Source organism: Atractosteus spatula, chromosome 7 (genome assembly GCF_055471065.1).
Source record: "Atractosteus spatula isolate fAtrSpa1 chromosome 7, fAtrSpa1.hap1, whole genome shotgun sequence".
Classification (NCBI taxonomy): domain Eukaryota; kingdom Metazoa; phylum Chordata; class Actinopteri; order Semionotiformes; family Lepisosteidae; genus Atractosteus; species Atractosteus spatula.
The window spans coordinates 57,104,616-57,123,234 of record NC_142712.1 but is presented as its reverse complement, the minus strand read 5'-3'; the positions used below and the strand labels follow the sequence as shown (position 1 = coordinate 57,123,234).

General features: G+C 42.9%; 2 protein-coding genes across 2 annotated transcripts; both read right to left on the bottom strand.

Annotated features, from left to right (window-relative positions):
- Nucleotides 1–920: 920 nt before the first annotated feature.
- Nucleotides 921–8,325, bottom strand: arpin (actin related protein 2/3 complex inhibitor). Its single transcript, XM_088920091.1, has 6 exons — nt 6,560–8,325; nt 6,013–6,088; nt 4,032–4,164; nt 3,279–3,485; nt 2,694–2,857; nt 921–2,278 (listed from the first exon to the last, which is right to left on the bottom strand). The coding sequence occupies exons 1-6, from the start codon at nt 6,649–6,651 to the stop codon at nt 2,270–2,272; spliced, it is 681 nt and encodes a 226-aa protein (XP_088776217.1). The 5' UTR covers nt 6,652–8,325; the 3' UTR covers nt 921–2,269.
- On the bottom strand, nt 7,980–17,974 carry fam169b (family with sequence similarity 169 member B). The gene is made up of 9 exons (XM_088920087.1): nt 17,869–17,974; nt 16,753–16,889; nt 16,135–16,237; nt 15,958–16,043; nt 13,373–13,547; nt 11,895–12,077; nt 10,553–10,681; nt 8,945–9,036; nt 7,980–8,329 (listed from the first exon to the last, which is right to left on the bottom strand). Exons 1-9 carry the CDS (start codon nt 17,972–17,974, stop codon nt 8,195–8,197), a joined length of 1,146 nt encoding a protein of 381 aa, XP_088776213.1. The 3' UTR covers nt 7,980–8,194.
- Nucleotides 17,975–18,619: the final 645 nt, after the last annotated feature.

The window sequence follows — 18,619 nt, the reverse complement described above, 5'->3', positions numbered from 1 at the left end:
AATCCACTCATACAATGTTAGACTAAAGCAATTCTGTTTTATTGCCTTCTGTGTGATGACATTAATAACAATCACCATGATATACAGCAAATGGGTACAAAGTTGCCAACAATGACTTGGCAAAACGCAAGAGAGAAAATGTGAAGAGATCACTTTAATAGATTTTGGACACGTTTCTCTGTATACTGTACATGCTGTGAGACTAATTAAACTCTTCCTATAGAACTAAGAACAGGAGGAAATGATTGTGAGTTTCAGCCTCCTTAGAGACAGACAGGGAGTGACATGCAAATTCTCTCATAAAAGCCGACATATAATAAAGTCCTGGAGCAAAGATTAAAGGTAAAAATTGTTTCATTCACAAAACTCAGCAATACCACGGTAAGAGTTTACACATTGAAACTGAAATAGAAGCATTTATGATGAGCAACTTCAAGGAGGTGCCTTGAAGATTCACCTTCATCAGAAGAAATTTCCACGGGACTGAATTCCCAAGGCCCGTCTTTGAAAACACTCTAAAACATCCTTCCAAAAAAGTACAGATTAACATATAGGGTGCTTGGAAAAATAGCTGGTCTATGATTCTGCCTCGCTAAGTGATGGCGTCTGATGCACATACACTACAGCAGTGACCATGGCCAAGACCAACACGCAGTCCTGCTGTCTGTCAAGGCTGGGTGTGTGGAAAGACAGGGCCAACAGCCACAGGAAGCTGCTTAGTGTCCATGTTGGCTTTGTCTGGGAACCCGTTCCCCATGGTTCCATTTTCCACCAAGTCCCACTACTCCACTGTGCCATCTTAGCAGCCAACTAAATTTCTAAACATCCTGTATAAAAACAAGAATCTCACATTTGTGTGAATTTAACTGTGATGTGCTGCAGTCATTTATAGCAGTTTAAAGGACAGCTTGACACTCAGATGATTCTCCATGAAAGTATAGAGGTAAACATTTATTTATTCTGAAGCATCATTAAATACGGTTGTAGAAGTATACATAATCTTGTGTCCTTATAAGAGTTACAAGCACTGTTATTCTCCCTCAGATAAACAGTAAGCATAAACATTTCTAGTAGTCTGCAGCAGATGTGTATTACACAAAATAAATGTGTATCATGGGCTACAAGGCATTCAGACAGTCCTTCGTAAATTGTTTCATTAATGCATTTATGATCCAATACAATGATATTAACAGAAAATCATTTTCCAATAATGTAAAGACAGCATGAAAAATCAGCAAAACACCAAGATGGAAAAGCTTCTTTATTGTGAAGATGAATAAAAGCTGGTTGTAGTGTGGAATGCATTCTGTAATACTGAGGTGACTTCACTGAGTTTAACATATTTTTACTGATAGAGCATGTGGTTAAAACTGAACTCCAAGATTTTAAAGTTTAATTAGTCCAATATGCTATTAAATGGTCATATTTTACATTTATCTGTGTGCCGTGAAGAATTTCATTCTTTTAAATTAGCCTGAAAACATTTTGCAAAAAAGAAACAGATTCAATAAAATGAAAACTCCACAGACAGAAGAGCAGCGAAAACTTTCCCTGCTGGAATATTAATAATAATAATACTAATACTAATAATAATAATAATTGCTTACACTTATATAGCACTTTTCTGGACACTCCACTCAAAGCGCTTTACAGGTAATGGGGACTCCCCTCCACCACCACCAATGTGCAGCCCCACCTGGATGATGCAACAGCAGCCATAGTGCGCCAGAACGCTCACCACACACCAGCTCTCAGTGGGGAGGAGAGCAGAGTAATGAAGCCAGTTCATAGATGGGGATTATTAGGAGGCCACAATTGGTAAGGGCCAATGGGAAATTTGGCCAGCACGCCGGGGTTACACCCCTACAATATTGGCTGTTGGCTGCTGGTAGCCCAGGAGAGGAGCTGCTGCTGTCTTCAGACATTAGCAGTGTCCATGATTTGGGATTCATGAGTTCAGACACCAGGACTATGAGAGCAACCCATTTATTTGTGATCATGTGCCAGAAATTCTGTGCCGAGGGGATCCTGTCTGAGGGTAATGTCTTAAATGTTACTGGCTGTATTTACAGACTCCAGAAGACAATTCTTATCACTCAGCAGTTCCGAAAATATCCTTGATTTGTGTTATCATGATAAGCGTGTTCCATAGAGGAAACCTGGTGATTTTGTCAGGTTATAAACTGACAAATGTAACAGCTGATGGACCACGCACGTATCTGACACAGGCCTGCTGAAACAGAGCTCCTACACACTTCTGCCATCCACATCAATCCTCCTGAAAAACAAAATCCAAGATGGAATGAAACACTGAAAAGTGTGTGCAGTAACACACATTTAAAATGTGGCTTAATGACTTTTCCTCTTGGTGGAATATTTCTTTTGGATATTTGGTGATAAGGAAAGAAATCATTTTGCTCTCAGTGAGGATGAAACTGGAAAAATCCTACCACCCCTCATCCAACATGAGTTACTCATTACTCGCCCTCATGAGTTACACCAAAAATAAATACGAAATAATGCACATGCAGGTGTTGCTGCCTAAGAAAAAACACAGAGGGCACTCCAAGTGCATTTACCACGAGGAAGAGGACTTCCAGAAATGCGCATAGAAATGAAACTCCCTTTAGCATCTAGATTAGTATGTTAAGAATAGGCAAAAACGTCACCAAGAATAAAACAGTACTCCTTACCCACTCATCGTCCTCCACGCCCTCTCCTGGCCCTCTCTCTTTCACAGCCACGCCCACCCCTGCTTTGTTAGACATGATCTTGTCCGTCCAGGAGGCCCCTGTCTTTTCATCACCAGCAAAGTTGCACCTGGTCACTGAGCCACCATCCAGCTTGGCTAAAGAATCTGCAACACATTCACACTTAAAGGTTAAAGTGCAAAGTTGAATGGTAGATGGAAAAAAAAAAAGGTTTAGTCAAAACCACACCATGCTGTAAATGTATACATTTTAATTTTAATCTACAGACAAAATGCACATGCACTGCACTTTCAGTCATCTGAAAACCTACTCACTGTGAGCAGGAAGAAGGCCACCAAAGCAGGGCTTCAGTTTAAATTTCATCACATTTCAGCACGTATATCCGTGCTCACAAATGAAAATCACATTTTAATTTTGCTGACTTGAACAACTAAGCCTGACATTTCTCATTTCCTTCACCTACTGAGAAGCATCGTGCTTCTTTTCATACCCAAACTGTGTTCTTCAGGAGTTCCTCTCATGGCAGCACAGTTAAAGAATCAGGTCTTCCGCCGGTCGGACACTTACAGATGAACGGCCCATCTCCCTCGGTTTTCAATCGGATTTCCTGGCCCTGCTCCAGCTCGATCTTCTCCATCTCTCCCTCTGGGATCCAGAAGGCCAGAGACTGGCTGGGTGTGTGCTTCTCTGTCACCTTCACCAGCTCTGCCTTGTTAATCAGAGCCCGCAGCTCCTCGTCCGACAGCCGGTCTGTCACCCCTTTTGCCTCCACCTCTGGAAATTAAAGACATTCCTTTCATCCCTCTAACATCAGCTCTCCTCTGCTTCAGAGTGCACATACAGGTTAACAGCCCTGCAGTCTGCTAGCGTCTTCCATTTTCCATGCTGATGTGCTACTATTCTGCTCCCCCTCACATACAGTATTTGCAGATGATGCTTTTATTGGCCTTTTTATTGGCTTTTATCTGAAACAGGGACGTTCGTTTATGTACTAATTCAATACAACCCCATAAAAAAAGTCATTATTATTGAACGCGACCTCAGTCTCAATCTGCAAACCAGAGACATTTTTACAGTCTAGACCACACATCACTGAATTGTCTTTTCTTTTAATCCACACATTTCACAGATCAAAAGCATGTGTTAAATAGATGCAGCAGTGTTTTCAAACCGGCACGAGATGCACGCTCTTTGAAAGTCACCCACCAGCACTCAGGCACGACAGAAAGGGTCCAGAAGAGGCTCACAGAAACCTACAGATGTCACGCTTTGAGTGCCTGATGGGAACGAGGAATGAGTGCAGGAGTTAGGAAGACTTACTGTAGGATGACATGAGGTAGCCCGTGTTCACTTTCTGGCTTTCACTGAAATTTGGCTCAATTTCATTTCCCTTTGCATCAAACTTCCTCCTGTGGGCTTGGTTGGGTTGGATGTATAGAACATAGTAGCGATCCTGCACACATCAAGCAGGGAGAGGCATCAGCGTGTGCACTGCCTTCAGTCACTTCAGTGATAATTTATTCTTATTTAGCTACTGCTGATACATTCCATCTCTGCAACCAGTGACTGCTCAACAGCTACTGGTCCGAACTTCAGCACCAAGCGTCTGATCTTTACTTTACTTGCTTCGGATTTTAAAGTAAGTATGGAAGTCTAAATGGTAAATTTGCTTTGCAGACAGGTAAAGACATAACACATCACACAATACATCTAACATACCATAAACATAACAGATGTATGGTGAGAAAGGAAATAAATATAAAGTAAATGTACAGTCAATTCTCCAGATTTGAGCAGGGTTGATGGCTGTGGGAATAAAAGATGACTTATTTCTATTACAACAGCCACTGCCTTTTTTTTACATTTGTCAGATCTTCCTCCAACACTGGGACCACACCAATTAACTGGAAACACACAAAATCGACATTACTTACTACGCGTAATCCACAACAAACTTATCACTTGACTCATATCAGGTTGACTCATATACTTAGGTAACCGTAACCTGTGCTGGTCTACTCATGTTGAGAGTGCTTGCTCCAAAGTTCAGCAGTGCTTATATTTCCTGCAAAGACTAGGAGTGTTTGGGGTTTGACAGGAAGTAATGCTACTCTTCTACCGTGCTGTAATCGAGAGCATTATCAGGTATGGTATTTCAGTGTGGTTTGGTAATCTATCTGTTCATTTTAAATCGCAAATTACCCGCCTCATCCAGTCAGCTTTGAAAGTCATGGGAGTGAAACAGCACCCCTCCCTGCAGACAATCTTTGAAAAATCCCTAATCAAACAGGCAGGAAAAATTATACCAGATCCTTCCCACATCCTCAACTCTGAATATCAACTTAGGGTTCCCAAATGTAAGTCAAACAGATACAAACATTCCTTTGTTCCACTATCCATTAAAGCTGTCGACGCAAATGTCAAGGATAAACACAATTTTGACTCTTACAACCCACTTGAGTGCAATATGTTTTTGTGATGTGTTATCAATGTTACATGTTGTTATGTGTTATACTGTACATGTGCAATAGAATGATGTGCAATGTTTTTCTTATTTTTTGTAATAGTATAAGGTGCAATGTTTTTCTTCTCTCTTTTTTGCATTCTTTTCTATTTAAATGTACGGGAGTGCCGGGTGTCCAAAAAAAATTTCCCTCCGGGGACAATAAAATCTTATCTCTTATCTCTCTTACACAGCATCCCACCGCTGTTAAAATCCAACAGGCAGAAAGCTCTTTTTTACTCATCTGATTATGATAAGCCTTCAACACTTTACACATCAAATCAGGATCACGGATTTTCTAAGAGAAGTTGGGAATTCACGTTCTTTATATCTGGCAATAAAAAGCTCAAACGCTGTTCCTGTCAGTGGAGACGGAGTCCACCTGTGTGAGTCAAGAAGTGGAGTTTGTGAAAGACCCTCAGCCGAGAGGGAATTTTCAATCGACTGAAGCATCTGGAGTTCGCGATGCACTTTCCTGTCAGAAACATCTTCCATGTCTAGGCACGAGTGTCGCCGGATCTTTTGGGGGGTTTTAGCAGGCAGAGACTACCTTAAAACACATTATTTCAACCCTTTCACGTCTGAGGATTTAAAGGCAGCAAAACAGGTTTTTTTCGTTCCCAGCTGACTCCACAAGTACGGGGGAACAGTGAGCGTGTTTGAAAACGGGATATAACATTTCCAGACTCGAAAGATGATTTACATTATTATCCCATGTCCCCTGCTTACGAACATCATCACGTTATAGCTATGTGGCGAGACTGAAAAAAAAAACTACACATGGACAGTCATACATACCTTTCGGCCACTGGCGTCCGAGATGACGTGACGGGACACATCAACCAACTTCCCTTCCAGAATCACACCAGCACCCCTGGGGAGATCAAGACAGCACTGACCCGCCAGAAAGCCACCGCTGCAGTTTAAACTTGTCCCTGCTACAGTGTAGCCTCGCTTGCTACATCGCAATCGAACTGCGCAGTCTTCGATGCAGACACAACTTTTTAGCACCTGAACTAAAACGCAAAACAAAGACAAAATAACTAACGATTTAATGCATCGCTTCCTTTATGAGTCTGCCTGAAAACTACTTCTTTAAATCCGATATGGTGCCGCACTGAAAATGCTTTTTTTTTTCATTTTCTTGCAAAACTGAAATGAATGAATTTTTTCTGCAATTGTTTTTATCCTGTTTCAAAGAAGACGGCAACTCACGATTCAACACCAATTACGGCAACTCACGACGTAAAACTGAGCCCCAGTTGTCTAGTCTCGTCGATACTGATGATGGGGGAAAAGTTTGCTGGAGCCTATTTAAAGTATACAGCACTGTAGTGGGTTTTACCTTTGATAAGTGGAAGGCTGCCACACACTAGTTAGCTTCTCATTGTTGACGGGTTTGTTCTGCAACGCCGTGTTGTGATAAATGCGACTCATGGCACAAAATACTATTTTTACCTATGTAAGAAAACAAAAGACTGTATGTTTTTCCTCTATTTTGTCTTCCCACACCTAACTTTACAATCACGCCCCGTTCCTCCTACAAAGGGAACAGACGCGTAAGGCCTTAAGGGGTGGCGAGTATCGTGCCGCCTTCACATCTACATCTGGTTGCGACCGTTTCAGTTAAATCGCGTTTTCCCTTTTTCCCTGAATTCACAGATCCAGAATGAGAAGCTCACAGGATTTCTGGAAAGCAAATAAAAACAACCAGTGAATACTAATTTCATTAGTCCCCCGTTTAGTATGGTATGCTCCAATGAACGAGTCGCCATTCTCCGAAAATTTAAAGACACATTTCTGTAAAGCGTTTCTACCGGCTGAGCGTGTCATGCTTGACCAGAGCGATACCCAATAGAACTATTGTATGTCGTTATTTATTATTATTAATATTATATAAGTAAATTATTGACATCAGTTTAAGAATGCCCCACTTATGCATATTTAATCAATATAAAAAGCGTGTAGAAAAAACATTTTTTACAAAAAATTTAGTTAAGATAGTATAGTTTACATAAGTTGAATCCAAAAAGCAAAGGTAGTGAAGAAATTATCAGACAAAATCCATGCAGCTCTAGGTGTATTTATTCCAATGCATTTCCTGCATAAAAGAGCTACTAATATGCATGAACAGTAGAACTCTTTACCCCAGAAAGTACAGACAATTGCTTCTGATCCTTGTCTTTTTGTCCCCGTTTTTCCCTTTCAGGAATTTCCGTTATCTGGTCAGATCTCAGCTGCTAAGCAATGCTGGGCCTGGTCAGTCCTGGGCTGGAGGCCTCTAGGGAAAACCAGGCTGCTGCTGTAGTGCTGTTGGTGGACCAGTAGGTGGCACTCTTTCATCTTCCCTCTTCCCTGAATGGTAAAAGTATCCCAGTATGGTAAAAGGGGACACTGTACTGAAAGAGGTGCTGTCCTCTGAGTTCCTGATAAGTTGGTCATTAAAGATCCCCAGGCCCTGTTCAAAAGAGTAGGGGTGTTGACCACTGTGTTCTAGCTAAATTCCACACTAGGCTGTACAGTCTGGCCTCCCTGAAGTCCACCTTGATTCCAGTGGTGAAGCGGTTTCTCACCCCTTCCCAGTGTGCTGTGCTGCGAGGCTGCTGGCCCAGATTCACTGACCCAGTGTGGGGCTGCACGTCAGTGGGGGATGATGTGAGTAAAGGGATGTGGCTTCCTTTGGGGTGAACAGTGCTGTGTAACTGTGTGGAATGGAGTTCTTATTATCATCTGACAAGCAGTCAACAGTTCCCACGGGCAAACTAGAATAGTATTGTTTATTAAAAATGCCAGACATGTTTCAGACTAGGGAATAGGGAAGAAAACAGAATCAAGGCTCAATTTGCTTCACGTTTTACCTTCAGAGGAGCAAACCAAAGGATTGCTGGTGTTTCTGGCTGCATTTGTCTCGGGCCCGATCATGTTTCTTCTCATCAAGCTCGGATTATTAAAGCCCATCAGACCCCCTGTGTCCCAGCTCCTACTCTGATTTCTTAGCTCGTTTGGAGACTGTGTTTCCTGTAGCATTGCGCCCTGTCCGTTTGTGACCCCTGCCTCTCGGAGTTTCACACGCAGCACTGCCAGCTCTGGGTAACGGTTGGTCAGATTCAATCTGCTAGAATTTGTTTGAAAAAAAACAGCATATGAAAATATATTATCTCAGTAATCATATTTTTATAATATGATAAAATAATAATAATAATAGTACATGATATAAAATAGAACTTTTTCCTGGCAAGAATTTATCAAGCTGGTTGTAGAAATTCCTTCTATTTTATAACTGAGCTGTGTTACTAGTTTTTGTTATTGTTTACATAAACCTCTGTAAAATGGTACTTAACAGTGCTTGTGCTAATCTTTAGTTTTCATAGGAAAATAAGACCTACTTATGACTCATTCATAATGATCAATATACTGTAACTATAATAATCAAATAATCTAATGTCATCTAATTAACTGGTTTCAAGGACAAAGAGACAAAGTTACTCCATTAAGAAACCCAGGTGCTCTCCCAGTTTCACAGTGTTTGCTAGAAATGTCAGTATTTTATATTAATGATTGAGCTTCCTCATTACTTTCTGTAGCATAACTGTAAAGAGGCAAAGTTCAGCTAATTGAGGAAATTAATATGTTATATGATCACAAGACTGGGTTGGAAAACCTGCACCTATACTCTCCACCTCATTAGCTGTGCAGGAACTTAAGAAAACTACAAAGACCTAGACTTCACCTTTGTCAGCTCAACCACAGCAGTTTGCTCTCCATCATCCAATTTCAACGGGCGGCTCCCAGATGGATCAGCACTCAGCACCTCAGCACTTCCTGGTGAAGGCAAAGTACAGATTCAATCATCAAGTGGGATTATTTTAACTGTTAGGAAGAAGGAAGAAGCAGATATGTCACACACACCTCAGTTATTGTTCTTGTACTTGGGTCGTGAAAGATACAAAACCCTAAAGCACATAGGTGACACTGACATACTGCACACAGTACATACCGACATAGGTGACACTGACCTACTGCACACAGTACATACTGACACAGGTGACACTGACCTACTGCACACAGTACGTACTGACAGGTGACACTGACCTACTGCACACAGTACATACTGACACAGGTGACACTGACCTACTACACATAGTACATATTGACACAGGTGACACTGACCTACTGTACACAGTACATACTGACACAGGTGACACTGACCTACTGCATATAGTACATATTAACACAGGTGACACTGACCTACTTCACACAGTACATACTGACAGGTGACACTGAACTACTGCACACAGTACATACTGACATAGGTGACACTGACCTACTGCACACAGTACATATTGACACAGGTGACACTGAACTACTGCACACAGTACGTACTGACAGGTGACACCGACCTACTGCACACAGTACATATTGACACAGGTGACACTGACCTACTGCACACAGTACATATTGACACAGGTGACACTGACCTATTGCACACAGTATGTACTGACACAGGTGAACCTAAATTCACCTGTCATTCTATTACATACAAGGTTAAAAAAAACATGACAAGAAACCTTTAATCATTTTTGAAAGGTGGCAAGATGATGCACACAGGAATTGACAATAAGCAAGCCAAGTTGCTTCCTTGATTAAAGTGTAGCACCCTAGAATACTGCCTGTACAGATCTACATTCACAGAGTAAAAGCACATGGACTTTTGATGGTAGAGAATTACCAGAGGCTACCTCAGCCTGATGGCTATTGTGCTTGAAAAATATAGTTTACAATAAACAAGTTACTAAGGCAATTTATTTTACATATTGTTAGCTGTAAAAATGTGTAACTGAAAATTATTTATTTTGAAAGAAACATGCACATAGTGACAATTTAGACACAATGCATGAATAAGAAAGAAAACTGGCACAGCCAGACTGATCCGGAGGTAACCATGGACTTCTGTCTTGCTCAGAAATGTTCCAAACATAAAATCAAGGTGCCTAAATTTTACAGCTTTTCAAAATGAGAGAATGATCTGTTCCTCTAAAAAAGGGGAGTAAATTATCTCTCAATCTACCATAAATGGTCAAAAATATGAAAAAGTTGAATATTAATTATATTACTGTATGAGATCCTTTGATGGGATAAATAATAGTAACCACAAGGGTCTAAGGGCCTCTAAACCCACCCACACCTCTATATCAGCATCCCCGCAGCCACTAAGACAGCTCATGTTTTTGATCTTTCTTTTACATTTCTGAGCTTTCATGGACTTGCAGTGGTTCTGAGCAGGGATTCAGGTGTCGCCAGGGCTAGAGGTGATCTCGTGCACGGGTGCGAGCCTCACGGTGTGCAGCTGTCCCGCCGGGCCGGGCCTGCAGCCACACGCTGCGCCTCTGGCTCCAGCCCCCAGGGGCCTCCACCTCGAACAGGCGGTCCCGCTGCTCCTCATGGGCCAGGAGGAACTTCCTGCACACTGCGAGACACACAAACCGGTCAGGACAGGGCAGCAAGCTCTCTCATAGAGTCTCAGGGACGGCATCAGACAGCTGTTGTTTGCTGCTGTTTTTTTACCAGTTTGTACAAGTACTTTAAAATATTTTATTACATTAAGAAAATAAAGTGCACTGCATTCGGCGTATGTCACCACAATAACAACATCCTGATGAATCTCAGCCCTGCCTTGTACAAATGTCATGCATTAGCAGTGACCACTGCTGTGATGAGAGATGCATTGTTTTCTCAATCTCGGAGGCGTCATAGAGAGTTTGGGGTTATTTCACTTCTACAGGAAATCACGTTGAATTCTGTTATTAAAGTACTGTGTACTGAGTGTAGTACACAGTAGGCTAAGATGTTTTTTGTCAAGATGTTTTCACAGCTTTGAATTGTAAGCAGCTTTTGGATTGAGTCTCACCATAAATGTCTCTGACAAATATGTTCACAGTTTGCTTATTGAGTCAGTTCTTGAATGGATGGTACCTTATGATCTTAAGACTGCAAGCCAGAAGAAACTGAGTAAGGAGAAGAACAGGAGGCACTACTTTAAACAAAGGCTTCTGGAAATATGGAACAAGCCTCCCAGCCATGTTGATGAAACCGATAACATGGCATCAGCTGGATGAGATCCTGGAATCTAGTAGGTGCAAAAAAACAAACAAGAGGCTGAATGGCCTCTTGTTTAAAAACCTCCCATTAATAAGGAAAGACTAAAGGTCCAACTCTAAGTCTAAGGCCTTAACACAGCTGTAGCCTTTATTATACTCCTTAAACAGTGTGAACATAGTTGAACGAAAAGTAATAATTACGAGTGCTGCACCCATCCCACCTATCTGTTATAAGCAGGACATTAAAACCCCAGTATGAGCTATCTGTGCTGGTGCTGAGAAGGTCTAGAGAGGATGCATCACTACCCATATCTGCCCTTGAGACAATTTACTGAACAAGCACGCAATTTCACAGCCGATCAAATTTCATGAACCACCCTCTGCAATGCAAACGAAATATCAGAATTACCATCAGAGTTGGCACCCAAGCAGCCAGCTACAGGCATGGGGGAGAAGGCTTTGCTTCTGAGCTGCTGCAGACATGGCTAAAACCCGTTCCAGAATTCACCAGAGGCCGAGGGCTGTCAGATCCTGTCAGCACAGAATAGCTTTACCATCTACCATGAATTACGAGCGATTTACCCTGATACATGCTGGCAGAAATCGGACAGCTGATCCCCAGGGCTTCCTCGCTGGCAAAGGAGCTACAGAAGTCCTCTAGCATGCCCAGGGCCAGGCCTGCCCTGCGCCACCGTCTCCTCACAAACAGGGTGTCCAGGACGGGGAGCGTGTAGCTCTGGCTGGTGCAGCTGTCACACAGGCTGCCTGGAGAATAGGAGGGTGTGTGTTTGGAAGACAGGAATAACAACTGCAGAGCGACGTGAAGAAGACATCAGTGACGTGAGAGGCGTGCGCTGCTGAACTCTGCTAAGCTGCACAGCTTAAAAAGGAAAAGGAGGAGACGACAGGCTGCTAGGATTTGTCTTTTTCACCCAAGTATACAGCTTTACTTCTAAAGAGGAATCTCTTATCAGGACTGGGAATGTAATGTATTTATTCCTACTGTTCTCACTGGGAGCATACAGCACATCTACCCTCTGTATCTGACAAGGTGTAGAACAAATCTTGTCAGCAGGATTTATATTATATATCCCTCAGGCATCCAAAAGTATGAGAAAAAGACTTTGAGCTGCCAAGTTCTGGTTTATGAATGAAGGGAAATCTGAGATCATCCAAACTTGTCTTGTTTTCCTAAGCTACTGGAGTTCTCCCCTGGTCCTTGGGTTTCCCTCCCCCTGGACGCTTAACCACTGTATTTGAATCACCTCTTCACTTGATTAGTCTTGATTACCACTGTTACCAGGTCTTCACTTACCTGCAGGTTTCCAGGACCAGGAATGCGTATCAGTGATCTAAGCCCTGCTATACATGTTCGCTACAGACCCAACCTGTCACGATCGTCATCCCTTCTCTTAAGGGCTCTGCGACCCTTTCGTATTTTACTTGATTATGTGCACCTGCCCCCTGTTTTGTCTGCCAATATATAAGCCTGGCACTCCCCCTATTCCTGGTTCAGCACTGGGAGATGGACGCCCAGAAGCCCACCTACCAGCGGGTCCAGGAGAGACCCGATGGCATAGACTTCATCACGGCGTCCTGACCGTCTGAGTCTGGGGCTCGGAATGCCTGGCCTCGTTACCCTGTTTTTAATTCCCTATTCTTTTTCCAGATCCCATTCCGGATTTTAATCTTGTTTGTCTTGGATGGTTCTCCCGGCACCTGGACCCTGGACTGCTCCCCGGTTTCTCTTTTTGGACAGTTTGGACATGTTTGCCTGCGCCACGCCCCCCAAGCACCGGATCACTGTCATCACGCCCCCATGTCTGTCATCCTCCCCCGATCCCCATCATGTTTTCCCTGTTGTCCTTACCCAGTTACTTCTGGATCATACCGTCTACATAGGGTCCTAACTACGCACTTCACAGGGACCTGGACCGGCTCCCGTTACACAACCGAACTAACTAACCCAGCCATACTGCTGTCTTCTGTGATCGACTGTTAACCCAACCAGCGTGACAGGCACACGATCTCTTCCACCTCGTATCCCTGTCTCCAGGCACCTTTCCTCTTGATGGTGTAAAAGCCAGCCGCCTCCCCGTCCCGCCACAGGATTTTTCCCAGCTCCCCAGCGGGGTGGGGCGTGAAGTAGATGTCCTCGTCCACGGGTCTCTCCAGGGCCCCGAAAACAACCTGGCTGAGGAGGAAGAGCACCACCCTCTCTCCGATCGACCGCACCTGCAAAACCCCGCAGGGTAACGTACAGTACAGCCAGCATCTCGCCTCTCATAACACACGTTGATTGGTCATTTCCAACCATGGGTGCAGCACACACAGGCCTTCTCAAGGTATAGAGGGTTGTGCCTCTCATTTTAAATCAGTAAAAACCCACTTTTTTTCTCCTGGGAGAAACTTATAACATTGAAATACTGAGGCTGTAGCACCAATCAGTGATAACGTACCATAGTTATAAGATGCAGAGCAAAGCTTTGCAGCAGGGAATTAGATGTACAGTAGGTGCCACAGCTCCCAGATCCTTTACAGTGTAAGTCCTGATGACAGGTGGCCTCCTGCTGTTCAAACTGCAGTTTGTTTGCCTGAGTTTCAGTTCCATTTGGAACCATCTGTACATATTCATCAGTTCCCCAATCTGGGTCCTTCAATATACAAAGCACACTCTTCCAACACAAGAGTCAGGTCAGGTCATACAGTAACATCCAAGCAGTTCTACAGCACAAAGAGTCACAGCTCGCTGGGTTGCAGCTTGTTTTATGAGGACAGAGATGACCCCGCGTTTTAATATATAAAACAGTAGAAGGTCACTGGTGCTTCCTGAAGGTGTTCTATCTGTTTGGATACTGACAGCTACCAGATTTGACAAGCGCATCTGGCTGTTTCTAGAAGGATCCCAAGGAATCCGTTTCAATAACATTGGATCTTCTGAAAAACAGCTGGATGAAATCCTTGGATAAATCGGCTAGGATGACCCAAAAACATTAGACATTAGTCGACTGGCCTCCTCTGACTTATAAAACTTTGTAGCATTCCCACAGGGTAGGCTGTATCGCAGAGGCAGATGGGCGGATCAAACTGAAGGATTATTTCAGCCCCTCCACAAATCATCTAAAACTCAATCTCATCCATATGCTGAGCTCAGAAATGATATCGCTAGACCAGTGGTTCTCAAACTGTGGTACGCGTACCGGCAGTGGTACGTGGAGTGCCGCCAGGTGGTACGCCAAATGACCCTGGAACTGTGTCGTGTGCGCTGAAAAATCGGGACGGGTTTTCATATTTTGTATTTTAATACGTGTCGAATATGCAGCCTACGTACTACGATACAGTGCGCGCTCATACTTCAGTGGACACAAGAGATACTCTGTAATTCTATACCACTCTATAGGAATGCGTGCTACGGATGCAAGTGACCAATTGGCATTTAAAAAAAGCTACTGTATCTCCAGCAAATAGGGAGAAAGGAGAATGTGTGTGATTTTGGAACAATGCCAACGTTGTAAACACAGGAATGCATAGAAATACATGCTACGAACACAGGTAATCTTGTGAGCACACGAAAGCGTGATAACAGAAAAATATTTAAGAACTGTTCTAATTTGAGAAAAATACACCGAGTGTCTCTGTGTTTCGCTCCCATGCGCATGAAATAAAAACTTTAAATAAATACGAAAACAAAAACGGAAACGCGGAAAAATGCAAGCTCGCGGATTGCTAAAGCAGGTAAGCTACACTATTTTTGAAGAACCTTATTTACCGTTGGCAAAAGAGCTGACACGTATTATGTGTAGAGAAAAAGCTGCTAAACAGCTCGACCTGCTGCCCCCCTCCCCCTGAAAGACACAGTCATTCATAGAATTATTGAAATGAAGGATTATGTCAAAAGTACACTGATAGAGCGCGTTAAGATGAGCAGATGTTTTTCACTGCAATTAGATGAGCCTGTAGTCGATTTGGCCAATTTGCTCGTTTACGTTAGATATGAGTTTGAGGGTATGTCCCATGAAGACTTTCTGTTCTGTAAACCGCTACCAACAGGAACTACAGGAGAGCACATATTTCAGCTTCTGAATGAATTTATCGGAGAGAATGGCCTCGACTGGATAAAATACGTCTGAGTTTGTACAGACGGTGCTAGAGCAATGACAAGCCGACATAACGGTGTAGTTGCACGAATTAGAGAGGTTGCTCCAGAAATTAACGTACGCATTACAACATCCACCGCGAGACCTATGCCGTCAAGAAAATGCCTGACGATTTAATATCTGTTAGGCTCTGTTTTGAATTGTATCAAGGCTCGAAAAATTAATTCACATCTGCTTTGCTCAACTAAACAGGCTCACCCCTCTCAGTGAAATGGTGCTTTTTTATTAGTTGTTGTTAATGTTTTTTTTTCTGTAAAACACTTTGAGAAGCCACCTTTAAAGGCGCTATATCAAATAAAGTTTATTATTATAATATTTATTATATGTATGTGTGAGTGTGTGTATGCGCTCATGTTGGTCATTGAGAATTTCTGGGGTTCCTATGAGATGATGACTTGTAGGTGGTACTTGGATGCTTTGGTTGGATTAGGGGTGGTACTTGGTCCAAAAAGTTTGAGAACCACTGCGCTAGACAATGTCAAACTTACCGTGACCAGCCCAGCTCTGGAGGGATCGGACGTCTTCAGGACATCGTCCAGAGGCCACCATGTCCCGTCCAGATACAGAGCCAGCACTGCACCAGCAAGCAGAGAAAAGCACTTTTCTTCCTCCATGAAATAAATGACCTGCAACTCGAATGTCGCACGCCTGCGGCCAGCACTAACCTTGAGTCTTGTTCTCGGGCCTCAGAAGAGCCAGCACCGCGTGCGCTGGGTCATCGTCGCCAAACAGCGAAAGACGAGACACATTCGACTGATCGATTTTCACCTGTTGGTCAAGCAGAGCTTCATGGACACAGTTCCTGTTGTATCTTCGCATGAAGCAAAGAATGACATGGAGGCGGGTGTGGAACAATGAACTGTGTATTAAAGAAAAGTTAGTTTGTTCAGCTCGTTACACTACCGATCTGACACCTTTCTCTCATGCTAGCTTTCTCCAGCTGTCCACCCACACTGTAACATCCGGATGACTCCTATAACCTTGGAAACTGGGTAGTGCCACCGTGTGGACTATCGCGTGTAATTACAACATTTATACATTCCTACAGTATATCACTTTACTACAGTTCCGTCTTCCCACTTCTGAAGGTGGGTTTGATTTAAATGAGCAAGCCACCTTCAATAACATGCTCACCCTTCCACAATCGAACAAACTCAGCCACACGGAGCCCCCTTCCCAGAGAAACTCTGTTGAATTCCGTTACAAGATACTATTTTGTCAAACAATAGGCACACGCACATCTTTCACTTGAGAGTTCATCCTAAAAAAAAAAACTGTCTGACCGTCAGCCCTTCAGGAAGCACCAACCATTCAGTCTCAGAAGCGCTGTTTGATTTCAGTCGTGACAATACTTCCTCTGAGGTTATCTTCAAGGTCTGGTAGCTGACATCAGACAACCTATCGACAGGATAGGCTTTACCTAACAACACAATCTTAACGTTAACGGCGATAATGAGATTTTATACACACAGGTAACACTGTTGATACCGAAATTAAAAACAAACATTGCTGTCATACGGTTTGTGTTCGTCATTTAATTTGATGAATACACAAAAAAATATAGTTATTCGCTGTGGAGTCTATTTTTGCAGACACACAGGTTTTATGTTTAATAGAAGCACGGTATTTTAAGACTTTATTTTGAAGAAAACAGGACAAGTGGAACCAGAAAGCATTCAGTAATATACGTATAGATGTACTAATAGAAGACGTCAAAGTTAATTCCACGCTGAAACTAGAGAAGAGACAACGTTTCGGCTATAGAGACCTCTGTAGGGGAGAGCCGAAAAAGCGTGTTTCTGCTTTCTACTTTGAAGTGTGGAATTAACCTTTACGTGCTCCTTTGCAGTTGACCCAACTCCTCACTTGAACCCATGTATTTTAAAGTCGGAACTGAAAAGCGACTTGCATTTGTAAGGATCGATTAACATTATGCACACGCTTCTGTCATAACAGTACCACCTGCGTCACCAAACTAAGGTAACAACATGCGTTCTTAATTAATGAGGACGGTGCCAGAATTTCGCAGAGGCTTCGAGTTTGACAAAAGCCAGGAGCTGAGTGAATAAATTAATACCACCTGTTAAAAAATCATAAATCTATTGCGTAATCGCGTTCTGTTACAAGATCTGTTTTAGTTGTAAATTCCAAAATTACTTAAAGAGTGTAATGCACAACCATGACACCCCGCCGTCGTTATTTTGAACATTAGTTACAAACACCGTTGCAAAACAATCTTCCATTGTTTGCGTTTTTATAACAGAGAATGACAGATCTTACGCTACAGTCTACGCAGAATAGCTTCTTACATTTGTTGTTTCTAGTTAATGCAAACCACTGTTTTACTACACGTGCTTTATTGATATTATTTCGGAAAGTTAGCACTCGTCTCTTCTTACCTCCCTGTAACTCTTTTGTCGTCGTGTGGGTTTCCATTTTACGTGAACAAACTACCTTACCTGCCTGCGTAGCACAACAGCACGATCTGCTGATGTAAACCGGCATTGCTACTACTGATCTCCTGTCCGGGTGCAATATTGTACTGCCTCTCTGTCGGCACAGTGTTCAAAGCAACAGAAAGCATACGCTTATGGTGATTCCTTCAATATTTTCCTTCTTATGGTATTTTTATATCATAAGAAGGAAAGAATATCATATAAGAATAAGAATAAGAATATCATATTTTTATATATCCAGGACGATTTCAGTTGGTGTAATCGTCATAATTCCAGTATACACATATTCAAAAAAAATTTTTTTCTCCGTGGGTAAATAGCGTGCACGTTTTTCTCTGGTTAAATCGTCAGTAACAATGTTAATGTTTTCGTAATCTGAACGGGTTTACTTTGAAGTACAGCAAAACATTTCCGAGGTGAAGATCCTGAGCGATCGATGATCGGTCTAAATTTAAGCTAATTCTGCGGGTTGAGCTCTCCGTGTTTTCGGGATCCGAAAATAAGATTTGTGGCGAGGTCAAAGCGCAGCGGCCGTACTGTAGTGGTTGATGCCCTGATGCCCTGATGCCTTCAGACCTGCTCCACCCGCGTAAACTGTTCGCACCGGATTATTCTCACCCAGCACGAACTGGCGCCCAGTTCTCATCGTGGCACAAACAGCACCGCCGGCAGAGCGTGGCAGGTCCGTGACGTC

Bases quoted from the DNA above. Each gene is read 5' to 3' on its own strand.
- arpin (XM_088920091.1), bottom strand. From the start codon at position 6,651: ATGAGTCGCATTTATCACAACACGGCGTTGCAGAACAAACCCGTCAAC. The intron at 4,165-6,012 runs GTATGTATGACT...TGATGTGTGCAG, and splicing joins CGGACGCCAGTGGCCGAAAG to GATCGCTACTATGTTCTATA. The intron at 3,486-4,031 runs GTAAGTCTTCCT...TTTAATTTCCAG, and splicing joins CTACCTCATGTCATCCTACA to AGGTGGAGGCAAAAGGGGTG.
- fam169b (XM_088920087.1), bottom strand. From the start codon at position 17,974: ATGCCGGTTTACATCAGCAGATCGTGCTGTTGTGCTACGCAGGCAGGT. The intron at 13,548-15,957 runs GTAAGTTTGACA...GGGGTTTTGCAG, and splicing joins CCAGAGCTGGGCTGGTCACG to GTGCGGTCGATCGGAGAGAG. The intron at 8,330-8,944 runs GTGAAGTCTAGG...AACAAATTCTAG, and splicing joins CTGTGGTTGAGCTGACAAAG to CAGATTGAATCTGACCAACC.